Source organism: Clupea harengus, chromosome 24 (genome assembly GCF_900700415.2).
Source record: "Clupea harengus chromosome 24, Ch_v2.0.2, whole genome shotgun sequence".
NCBI lineage: Eukaryota > Metazoa > Chordata > Actinopteri > Clupeiformes > Clupeidae > Clupea > Clupea harengus.
Genome location: NC_045175.1, coordinates 11570050 through 11582935, shown reverse-complemented (window position 1 = coordinate 11582935; position 12886 = coordinate 11570050). Strand labels below are relative to the sequence as shown.

The 12886-nt window shown below is 40.1% G+C and overlaps 2 protein-coding genes across 4 annotated transcripts in view; both read left to right on the top strand.

Annotated features, from left to right (window-relative positions):
* LOC105894420 (guanylate-binding protein 1-like) overlaps window positions 1-12886 on the top strand; it is a 272853-nt gene that overhangs the window by 199609 nt on the left and 60358 nt on the right. The gene's annotated exons all lie outside the window — the stretch shown is intronic.
* The window catches only part of LOC105890564 (guanylate-binding protein 1-like), an 18670-nt gene continuing 5816 nt past the window's right edge, over window positions 33-12886 (top strand). Inside the window, exons 1-7 of one of the 3 annotated variants that reach the window (XM_042703594.1) lie at window positions 33-565; window positions 1075-1116; window positions 3499-3540; window positions 5995-6210; window positions 10776-10853; window positions 11019-11068; window positions 11433-11542. In XM_042703594.1, coding sequence (XP_042559528.1) covers window positions 6018-6210; window positions 10776-10853; window positions 11019-11068; window positions 11433-11542 — 431 coding nt within the window. In that variant the 5' untranslated portion in view covers window positions 33-565; window positions 1075-1116; window positions 3499-3540; window positions 5995-6017. Of the gene's footprint in view, window positions 570-772; window positions 870-1074; window positions 1117-3498; window positions 3541-5994; window positions 6211-10775; window positions 10854-11018; window positions 11069-11432; window positions 11543-12886 lie in introns of those variants that run through there. The other 2 variants (XM_042703593.1, XM_031562392.2) reach the window with 2 other exon arrangements.

The window sequence follows — 12886 nt, the reverse complement described above, 5'->3', positions numbered from 1 at the left end:
TTAAGTGTAAGAGAAAATCAAGTTTATTGATGTCACCAATGTTTAGTCATCAACAAACAGTTCAGTTGAAGTTCATGTCAAGCAATTTAGCTCAAAACAGTAAACAGATTAATAACTAATTTCACCGTGCTAAGGAAAGAGGCCTATTACCCTGAGGTGTCGCTGCTGGTGTGACATTGACAGGGCCAGCACGGGCCAGCAGTGACAGTGGCCGTAACTTAGAACTTTCTAGGGCAGAAAGATCACCACGGGACATGTACGAGATAAGCTTAATAGTTGAGCTGTGAGAATCGGACTTCTCACACTGAGGCCCCATTGTTAAAGAGTTAGTTAGTTACAGCTCCCCAGGGGATCCATGATTAAGCAACATTGTCGCGACTGAGGGGTTAAAAGATTGAATTGCGTATGTGAATGTCAGAATGCATTCTCCAGTCGTGGGTGACAGAGCTCTTTGTGAACTCACCTAAGACTGTATTTGTACATCTCTTAAAACTCGGTAAACTCAACTGAATTCAAACCTATTGCTTCGTGGCGGTCTTTCACTTGATTCTCTGTAAACCAACACGTAGGTATAGTATAATTTAACATAAGTCACTTCTGGTCTTCAGGTAGGATACAAGGTTTGGCAATTTTCCTGCGGATGTATGTACGTGCAGACATGTGTATGTCGCAAGTAGAAGAAAGAGGGTCAGGGTTTCCGAGAAGTCAGGTCTCTTCATGTGATATTGTGAGGTCTAAAGTCCCCTCCACACCCCATAAGATAACCTTGTCTTATACCTGATAGTATATAACGGGGTCGGAGGCTTCGCACCGACTGAGTGATCTGCTGTGTTCTCCGTGTCGTTTGTTGCTTTGGCTGTATCAAAGACGTAAGTTAACGCAACCAAACTGTTTAGTTAACTTACAGGCTTTAGGTCTATATGGTCATGGGGTAGATACGTTTTATCGCGGAAAATGAGACGGGTTCCTAATATACTAACGTTGTTCGTGATCGTGATTGTCGTTCGTGACAGTTTTATTTTCATTCTTTTTCTATGTTTGCACTGATGTCAACATTCTTCGATGAATTCACAGCAGTAGAGTTTGGATCTTCCGTCAGCAAGCTCTTTACCGAAGGTAATTATAAACACATAAGCCTACGTTTTTTCAACCTATTCATTTTTGCCGGGGTGTTTACTTGCTTGGGCTTGTGTTATAGTAAGATAAAATTGTTAAATAATTTTGCTTCAAAGGGTCATCAGGACATCTAGTGGCGGTTATCTGAAATTGCCGATTCATGTAACTGCAATATGGCCTATTCTTTTACTTGCCATTTAAACTGGAGTATGTGTATTGCAGCTTGGACTTTTGTCAAAGTTACCTGTTTATTTAGCTATAAGAGTAGCCTTACTTTCACTTACCAATAACATGTGCATAAACTTTAAAGCTTCAAGCCAAAACTGATTTTGACAGTGTCCCTGTGTGTAGCTTATGTTTATGGGGGTTTCAGGTAGAATACAAGGTTTGGCCATTTTCCAGCAGATGTATGTACGTGCGGACATGTGTATGTTGCAAGTGGAAGCGAGAGGGTCGGGGTTTCCGAGAAGTCAGTTCTCTTCATGTGATATTGTGAGGTCTAAGGTCCAAAGTCCCCCCATCCATAAAATAACCTTATCTTATATGGGCAATTCTACCGAATTGGTGCAAAGTCAGGTTGGAAATATTTTGAAAATGTGTATGTTTTATTCCCAAAACTTTGTCTGTATATATATTGTACCATATCTAAAGTACACATATCTAGTAAATGAACCGTCAATTTTTATATTGTATTTTTAGAATGTGTTGGAATGTTTTTCCTCTCTCAAAAATTGTCACTACCGAAACATAGTAATAAACTATAGTAAAAAACGTATTATTAACCTGTTCAGATTGTGTTTCCTTCCCTTCTCTGAAGAGTATTTTTACAAATATTTCTTGAAGGTTTTCACAATGAAATCAATAAAAATGAAATTTTTACCAAATTTCAAAGTTCAATTTATACAATTCATCCAAAGCTAAGTGCAATATTTCTTTGTAAAATGCAAAATACTGATCATATTGATTCCAGAGTTGATGATTGATGAAATTGAACATACATTAAACCAATCAGTATCATAACATTTTAGTTGATAACTCAATATACTTTATTTTTTACAAAACATCCAGTGTTTCGGTAGTGACTGCACTGTTTCGGTAGTGACCACAGTATTTTGTTTGCAAGGTTGTATCATATTTCCTCAACCTTATTGCTTAATCTTACCTCATACCATGCTTTAGGTTGGGAATATTAAAAACACAAATGTTTTGTGCTTTTGCTGTCTTTTCCTCCATGATTTTCTGACCTTCTTTTGCTCCCTGTTGGATAAATCACTGATACATTTCAACTTTCCTTCTTCCTTTCATTTCTTATTTCTTTCTCTTTCCTTCCTTAAATATTCTTGGTTTTTCACTGGGTCATCCCTCACTCTTTGTCGGTATTCTCTCAGCCTCTCTGCTCCACTTTTTCCTTTTGGCATTTTGGTGTCTTATGATTCTTTCTCTCCTGAACAATTTCAGATAGAAATCAGCATTATCTACATGTTTACCATTTAGTCCACTTAACACATTTATTTCAAAATGATGGGATTGAACTACTTTCCATTCCATTTTGTCACTACCGAAACGATCATGTCACTACCGAAACTTTACCATATGCATGAATAAATAATTCTAGCAAGCACATGGCTAGCAAACAAATCTTTGAAGAGGTGTACACACAAACAAACATTTGAGTATAGTTTATTTTTTTTTAAATTAAACCCGCAATAAATCTAAATCTTCCAAGTTCTGTTTGAACTTAATCATAAAGATCTTTGAAATTAGATAATTGAAAAAAATCTAAAAAATTTAAAAAGTGTTATTTACAGATAATTTAGATGCCAGGGTTGGGGACAGCTACTTCCCAATAGAAAGTACACTATAAATGATGATTTTGTATATATTTAGCTTATCCCTATCTCATTTAATGTCTTGGGTTTAAATAGACCATAACATATTCTTAGTAAATATCTATGTTTGAATACTTAATTGTTTTGTAAATAGTTTTTCTTGTTGTGGGACCACACTTTGCACCAATTCGGTAGAATGGCCCATATAACGTGGTTGGAGGTTTCGCACAGACTGATTGTTCTGCTGTGTTCTCCATGTCATTTGTTGCTTAGGCTGTATCAAAGACGTAAATTAACGCAACCAAACTGTTTAGTTAACCTACAGGCTTTAGGTCTATATGGCCATCAGGTTGCTAAGTTATATTGTGGGAAATGAGAAAAGGGTTCCTAATATATTTACGTCGTTCATGATTGTGTATTGCCACTTTGTATGTCAGGGGAATAGTTTGAGGCATGTATATGTGTTAGGTGACAGTTACAATGCGATTTATAACCAGCGCAGTGTAATTTCCATTCTTTTCTTTTTCTTCAACATGCTTCGACGAATTCACAGCACTACATTTTGGATCTTCTGTCAGCAAGCTCTTTACCGAAGGTAATTATAAACACATAAGCCTACGTTTTTTCAACCTATTCATTTTTGCCGGAGTGTTTACTTGCGTAAACCCTCCGGATCCCTTCAGGATTAAACCAAGTGAGTAGTAACCTACATAACTATACTAGTTAACTTATGTAATGTTTAAACAATTCCAATAATTGGTTCCTAAATTAGAGAATCTTTGCAAACAGTTTGGACCAAAAAGATGACCCCACTTAGCCTATGTTTTAGACTGGTGATGTGATTAAAATTCAAAACCAGATGGCAGATTACCAGAATATAAATATTATGGGCACAGTTTTTTGTGAGAATATTATTATTGATTGATTAATTACTGATAACCTGCTTCCTGCATCTAGCTTCTCCTAGTTTGTCCTGTCATTTTAGGCTTCATGCACACTTTGTGTGTCTGGCGGCTGCGTTGTGGTACTCCTTCGTCTCAGTTATATGTGTATTCATACCTCCGACGTTTCTGCTGCTACTGCCAGCCCTATCTTTCTGCACTGAGTTTGCCTTTGATAATGGGCATCAGTACACAGTCATTTTGGTATCATCTATCTTTGATGACTGATCTGAAAAGTTAAGTCCAGAAAGTTGACCATTTGTTACCAGAATCAGTGATGTGACTTTTATTGCGACTTTTCATTCAGAGCGAGGGCGAGAGAGACAGAGCGCAGCACTAACTTATCGATATAATGCATTTATAGCCTGCATTGGGTTTTGTTGGAGCGGGAAAAAACGTCCCACATAATTTTCCAGAGTAAAAAGTTGTGGAAATACCTTAACACTTTATTTTAGAGCAATGAAGAACTACATATGTGGTCCCTAGAGAATCTCATCAGAGTAGAGTGAGTTGTTTAGAAGACTCTACCCTGTGAGGAAGCTGCAATATTTTAGAGATCTGGCTCATCCTGCCTTTCCGGTATGTCACAGCCTCATCCATCAATCAGAATTAGACACTCACAATAGGGTTTCAAGCCCACCTTTTAGAAACCACGCCACTTGCAGTTTTACTGGTCAATCTCAATCCTCCACCAATATCTCAGCATACCCAGAACTACTGAATGATCTGTTTAATAATTGTGGCAAGTCTTTTGGGGTATTGTTTTTAAGTGAAGGCTGTCCCGCCCTTGTACATCTGTAGCACGGCTCGGAGCCTGACACAAAGTTTATACTTGCCGTTCCCGACACGATTTGCAGCTCTGTCTGTATCTGTGCACCTCTATGATCTGTCAGGAGACTCCCAGATGGCACAGAGGGAGATAACTGCAACAACTGTACAAACGTTTCTGTGGTTTACTAACGTAACTTGCCTAACGTAAACTGTTCAGTTGAAACCATCATTAGTTACCATAACAAGTTACATTAACCTTGTTAGGTTACAGGCTAGTTTAGCTGGCTAACAATAACACACTAACCATACATTTATACGACTCGTCCAGTTTAATCCACACATGAATACAGTTTATCCAGTTTAAATGTCATGCCATATAGCCCAGGCTATTTCACTGTGTTCTATTTGGCACATTACCTCCTCTTAATGCTGCTTCCAGCGGTTAATCCACAAAGGAATACTTGTGAAATAGTTAACCGTCACATACTTTCCACTGTCATTTTCTTCGGCACATTTCACTTTCCAGTGGTGTACATACATTTTTTTCTCGGCAGCAGCCAATCGTTTTGGAGAAGACAGCAGTGACTCACATGCACAACAACCACGGGCATAAAAGGTTTTGTGTGCTGACGTCACCACTGCCTGACGCCTGGCTCGCACTATTGCGTTGCAATGCGTTGATCCGTTAACGTTAACAGATCCCCATTCACTTTGAATGGGGTGACGTCATCTGTTGCCAAATTGAGTTGTGGCTCCGTTGCGTTCCGTTGCTTGTGCCGAAAGTTGAAAAATGTTAAACTTTTCGAGAGGCAACGCAAGCATCAGCCAATCAAATTGCATTTCATGCAAATACGGCAGTACAGGCGGTGGCCAATCAGATTGCGTTTATATTCATGTCTAAAGAGCGCAAAGCAAAAACAATAAAAAATGGCGGATCAAAGTTTGTAGATGGTCGTATTTGTACATAAAAGTTGTTTGTTTGATTTCTTTTTCCTTCGACGTTTTTTAAAGTTACTGAGAAAAAGACACACTTTAATGCAAAAACCCTGTTATGTAACTGAAAAAATACATCTCAGGGGATTTGGGAGGTGTCTGAGTCAGCTATCTAATGTTAGCATATTAATACCCACGTCCCTAGTGGCGTGATTGGTTTGTTGACCTGTCAATCTCACTATAACGTCTAATCATCCCAACCCCACGCGCCAGACACGCCCTCCGTCACCCGTTGGATCAGCACATTGCAACGCCTGACACTGTAAAAAAACAAGGAATGATATGATGGAAGAACAAAAAATATATAATTGAATCAAGATTTGTGTGTGGTGTTAATTGTGTAGGTTGTACTGCCATCTTACCAGCCATGTCTGGAGATCCACCCCACATGCCAGCACCTGTGTGCTTGATTGAGAATGAAGGGGAGGGACTGAAGACGATGGAATCAGCCCTGGACACCCTCAAGAAGATCCAGCAGCCTGTGGTGGTGGTGGCTGTGGTGGGGTTGTACCGCACTGGCAAGTCTTACCTCATGAATCGGCTAGCTGGGCAACAGTCAGGTAAACCACACAAACACACACACACTCACATATAACGAGGAGCAGCAGTATAAATCTGACTATGCCACCAAGTTAAAGTGCTGGGTCTCACTCATGGCACTCACTTTAAGTGCAGGGTTCTTCGGGTTTGGTGGGAGCAACCCAACAGAATCATCCAAAGAAGTAGAAAAGTATATTTATTACAAACTTTGCTTTCTAAACCATAACGCAGATCTATCCAAAGTCCATGTACAACAGTCTGTGGGCCACAGCAGCATGGAAAACAGTAAAATTCCTGATCAGTCCATCAGCATCCCCTACACTACATCGCAGCCGCTCTATGTTGAGTCTATCCATGCACGCACACATACACACACACTCGCACACGCACACACTCACACTCACACACACACACACACACACACACACACACACACACACACACACACACACACACTGGCACATGCACACGCACACGCACACACACATGCACACGCATACGCACACATGCATGTGTGTGCGCAGCGCAATCAGGGAAATTAGTTCCGCTGCCTGTGCGGACTAGTGTGGAAGTAGTGCTTCTGCTTTCAAGGTTATCTCTGCTGTGACTACAGCGTAAGCAGTTGCGTTACTGCCATCATGGTTCTTTTTCGCTTGAACCATCAACAAACATAGTTAAATCAACTTCTGGAGGAAGTGGGTCAGCTCTGGCTGCCATAGTTTTATCTGTCTCTGTTACACAATCATGTAGATTACCATCCTCTGCCGTAAATAAAGATGTAGCTGGGTTTAATGTCAGGCAGCGCTCAATAGGGATATGAGGCTGCAAGAGCAAAGCAGTCATGCAAGATAATTGTCTGGCTGGTGACATGTAAGCATGTTTTTGTTGTAGCAACAAAACAGATTCTGCATGTGGAACATTTAGTGTGGGCTGTATAATACAATAGGAGAAGAGGCCTGCACCGCCAAGGCTGCGGCCACTACTGCTTGTAAATATTCAGACATTTGTGTTTCTAAAGTGTAGTTAGAAATCCATTATCTACAGAAGTTAGTAATTCCCAGAAAATACATAATTTGTTTCTTTGTCTGTGGCTGAGGTGCTTTTTAAGATAGCTTCACTTTAGTGGACCACAGCTGCTTACTTTGTGGCCTTGTTTCTGCTAAAAATCTTAACAACGCCAGGGTATGTTTGTTTACAGGTCCCCTAATCTGGAGAACAGCACAAGATGTACAGCAACAAATAACTGTCCCTCAAACTGTAGCTAAGTTTGAGCTTGTGGCTTGTGAAAATATCCTTGAGCTAGAACCCAGCCATCACCCATCCTGTCTTAGTGCAATACATTAGTCTAGGTTAATGTAGTTAGTGTGACGGGCTTACATTTCTCTTTAAATCTTTTGTGAGCTACTGGCCTCCTGGGGCTAAACAGTGTATATTCTATACATAATAATATTGTGGGACACCACTTTTTTGGCACATCATTGTTTCATGTATTCTTAAACCCATGTATTGTTGGAACAACTCTAATACCCAACCCACTCATCACATCTCTTCCTAATACGTTTGCTAAACAATAATCTGCATTTTAATTATCTGCCCTGTTTCAGAATCTTCAAAAGTAATGGGTTCTGTGTTTGACTCTGCTTCTAGAGTACTCTTTCTTCTGACAACGTCACTGTGCTTGGCATATCTCGTTCTCTGATTACTGCTCTGCAGGCACCCGAGTCACACAAAACAAAAATAAATAAATAATAAAATCATTGGCTTTCTTGCCACCATTAGCGTAAGCTTATCCCTGTTTGGAGCAGCCAGTAATGCAAAAACATTTTCAAAATCTATGTTTGATATTTTCTCTCTATATACAAACCTGCTAATTTCTGTCATAAATGTATTTTTTAACCGCATGGCGTAAGGCCCATCATCAGCCCATGGGGCTGGTGCTAGTAGTTCACTGTGATCCTTGAATACTTTTCTCAGTCTTTTTACACACAGTCTGATATTTTAGAGAAGTCTCTTATGTCTGTGTTGTAGACATTTTAACCCACCTCTCATTGCCATCATCACGTACTTCTTCTGATTTGGACACACTTTTACCCATTTTAAGTAATTTTATTTATCTTAATACCTCTAACTGATCTTGACCTTTTTTAATTACCAGGGAATTTCCCTAAGGTGATCAGTCCCCTTTTGGTTATTGGTGAAGGCACCTCAGTAATGGGAGATCAGTCTTATAATTAGATATAAGTCATTTCTGTTTTCTTACCCATTGTAAAAAAGTGTACTATGTCTGACTCAACCAGGAGTAAGGGATAGAGACCAGAATATACCACTTCTGTATAGTCTTAGCTCTGTTTACCATCCAGAGGCCACCCATTAGGAGATAGCTCTCCTAATTCGTTTCAACCAACCGAAGAGAACTGGTATATATGGTATCTCTCTTAATCGAACAAACAAAAAACATATAGTCCAACCCCCAGTCCTGTTAATTCCGTCACCCTCGGCTCTTCACACTGGCAGGCCCTGGCCTCTTTCCCATTTTCCAGAGGAAAAAGGAGTCTCGTACTCCCCCGTGCGGTTTAGGTCCTGATGATTAGCCCAGTGCGAAGAGTCGATCAGGTTGTTGGAATCCCGGACGAAGCCCCTAATTATGTTGGGTGAAAATTCACTCAAGTTAAGGACTGTGGAGTTGCATATAAGTATATTTATTAAAAAAAAACAAAACAAGCTTTTCTTGCTCACCCACGTCCTGGCAGGCCAGAGAGAGGCACAAAGGGACCAGGCTCACTCCCAGACTGCAGCAGACGAGAAAGAAGCAAATTTAAACACATCACATAAGGTTTATATAGAAGTATAGTGTTCCCAGACGCCTAAACAATTTGTTAGCAGGGATAACCACGTGGTGGGTCTCTGACGTCCAAGGTCATCTTACTATGCTTTCTGTCATGCAAGGATGTCGGTTTTACAGAAGGTCGAAAGAAGCAAAGTTCGACCCTTCTTATCACCTCTGGTCCAAACATGTTCTTACAAATATTCAGACTAAGTGGTGTCAGTTACACACACATAGGAACACAGAAAATCCATGTTCCTGCTTACATAAGCACACGATTCATACAAGGTAATTATTAATACAAGGCACTCGATTAATATATTCTTAAGTCATTAACTGTTTCGAAATAAACTCTCACACGCACAAACGGCAGTATTGAAGACGAATCTAACTCCCAGTCTTTGCTCAACTTAGCTTCACTCGGCCGCCGCTTTATGAATCGGACAATATCTCCAGCTGGCAGCCAACTGACGTGGAAGTGGGGAATCTCCCACAGCAGACTTTTAGTGAAAAAGCAGATCTCGTGAAGCAGACTGGATGACATGAAATTGAACAACATCAACACCTATACGGATTAAATAAATAAACAAGGATAGCAAAACAGATTGATAAGCATAGAATGAGAACGGCAGAAACGCAGGCAGGACGTCAGATGACGAGACAGATCACAGTGACACAGGCTGTTTTTTTTCGTCATATGAAGGATGAGACATTCATAACATTTTATTCAGTCTTACTGACCTTTTGTAATGCCAACAGGTGCACTTCGTTGTGGATAAGGAAAGCCTATTTTGCTACATTTTTGTAGTCCTGGTAATCTTTAGTTTGGCATATTGGTGAAGTTATTAAGAGGACCATTTCTCAATCGTTTTGTTCTTGATGAATTAATGTTTTAAAAACACAGCAACTTTCATTGCAACTTTTTGTAAAAGCTCCCGCAAAATCAGGAATTTTAGGCCGCAAATATCTCAAAAAATGTTCTTCCAGAAGCCCAGAAAGATACACTGCAGTGACAAAAGCTGCACACTTGGATATGGATAATTGTCATAAAAAGACATGTTTCGATGTTCAGTTCAATATACAGTTCAAATAATTGTTAAGTTGTTATATTGACTGCTGTCATTAAAAGAAACACATGAACACCATGATTCCTTTAAGTGTTTGTGTCGGTGGCCGCGCTGTGCCGCGCCACGCCGGACCGCCGGACACCTCCACTGTACATGCATGGAACGTTTACTCACTCATTCATTTACACAACACACACATGTGCACACAAACACAAGCACACACATAGGCACACACACACACATGCACACAGACACACACACGTCAACACATGCAAAGTTCCCATATGTTCACAGTTTGCTTGGCCCAGCATCATTTTGTAATGCCACTATTGACCTGAAACAGACTGAGTCTGAGTTATATGTAATGAGCAATAGTTAGGAAGCTGATGGGGCTTAGCATTACTCCGTTCCCTCATTTTATTGCACACATACAAACCCACACACGCATAAACACACACACACAAGAAAATAAATGAAAGGTTAATTGCAAACGTGTCTTTTGTCTATTTGCCTCCTGAGTGCAGCCTCTATTCTGTCTGAACTGTATATACTGACATGGACCACGTAACGGGTAGGACCAGTAGAACATCAATGATACATAAATTAAATTAAACACACCATCACAGTAGGGCCTAGCTCCTTTGTTGCTATGACAACATTGATAATGTGTTCAAATATAAGTTGTTTATTTCAGGCTTTGCTCTGGGCAGCACCATTGAGTCTAAGACCAAAGGCATCTGGATGTGGTGTGTGCCTCACCCCTCTAAACCAGGTGAGCAAATATATTTATTAATTCAAGTGTTTGTAATAAAGCGCTCTATTCATCTTTAGTGGCGAGTCACTGTGTAACTACAGTTACTATTGTTACTATGGTAACCATGTGTAACACAGGAAGTAGTGGGCTGTGTCAGTGACGATGGGATGACCTCTGTTTCAGGACATACGCTGTTGCTGTTAGACACTGAAGGACTGGGTGATGTCAACAAGGTGAGGACACTAACGTTTCACTATCTATATACTATTAAACTCATACACTGCAGTGGTAGGAAGAAATTAAACTGAATACTGGTTTAAAATCCAATTCTGAATGCAGAGAACGCAGAAAGAACGTAGTTGATTAACCAGCCTACAATTTTGAATCAATGCAATGTATATTCAGCAAAACTCTAGATTTTCCATTCAGAAATAAAAGGTTAAAGAGAAACAAAACATAAAAACCCTCATTTGCACCTATTATGCACAAATACTGTAAAGAGCAGAGAACGATGCCTGGATCTTCTGCCTGTATAAATGAATTAATGTACAACCAGCTTAATGCCCCTCATTAAAATTACTTAAAATCTCATCGTAGGGCAACTCGAAGAACGATGCCTGGATCTTTTGTCTGGCCGTGCTGCTCAGTAGCACCCTGGTGTACAACAGCAGAGGAACCATCGATAACGATGCTGTAGAGAAACTCCAGTATCCTGTATCTCTCTCTCTCTCACACACACACAACTTCCAATGGACACACACACACACAGATACGCACACAGACTTTCCCTCGTAGCCTCAGTACATAAATACTGATGATTAAAAGAAAATAATAAGTACAGGAAAGCCGGACATTAATCCTTCAACTAAATTACTCAGAGGGTTGACAGCAGATTTGGCAACATTCATGTTTCTTTGGTTATGAGTCTCAGCTGACTGTTGTACAGACTGAGTACAATGGAGTCTGATCTGTGTCTTCATGGTAGGTAGGTTGATAATTTTGCTAGTGAGTGTTATGTCCGAAATACCACTCCGGCTCTCATTTCCGTACATTTGCGAGCGATGTGTAATCAGCACCTTTGCTAAACCGCAAACAGCACACGATGTGTTTCAGCATTTTACATAGTATATATCAAACAAGAACCTCGTCACGTAATCTGCGCCTTACTCTGCCCTCTAGTGTAATTAGCGCGCCACTAAATGGAAGAAATAGAATTAGAGCTTTTGGTTCACCAGGTTACAGCAAACTTAAACACAGTACAAGGCAGAAATACACTGCCTTCGGAGAAAATTGCTATCTGGTAGACTATTACAAATAAAATCAATGAGTTGTCATCTACGCGGCGGGAGGTGGAGGAAGTGAAAAAAGGATATAGATGGACTAAAGAAAACCGTCGTTCAACTGATTTCAGACCAGGATGACCGGCTCAGGCCACCCACAATCCGAACCATTAACCATCTTAGAAGATGTCGTCCAACAAACACTGGTTTCTGAACAGGTGGAGGGTGTGCAGGGGGTATCGATACCGTGGAGCCATCTATTCAAGGTATGTATGGTCTGGTACCCCATTGTGAACTTAAATGGACACATTACAGCATTATTATATGCCTATACTAAATTATATATATATCAAATATAAACATTTAAACAAATAACATTTCTGTTATATTTTCACCTGTATACCCACCCAAAACCCTGATGTTCGTATTGTTTTTTTAATTAATTGCGTCAAATTCCACGCATGCACATAGTTTTCATTTAGCAGCTGATATGTCAAGCTAAAACACCTCTTGTGTCGTTACAAATTGAACAGGCCTGGTTTAGACCTGCTTTTATGATGCAGAGAATTAGCACGCAAATTAGAGACACGCTCTTGTCAGGCAGTCTTAGTAAATACCACGGAATATATAATTAGGCGCACTTTACACATCTCTTCCCATCTTTTTGTGGCGAACACCCGAGTTCTCTATCCGCTTCAGCAGCAGGCAATCTGCGATTCTGCCCAAGTGTGCTGCGTTTGTAAACACGGTTCCATGTCTTTACCCGCATAT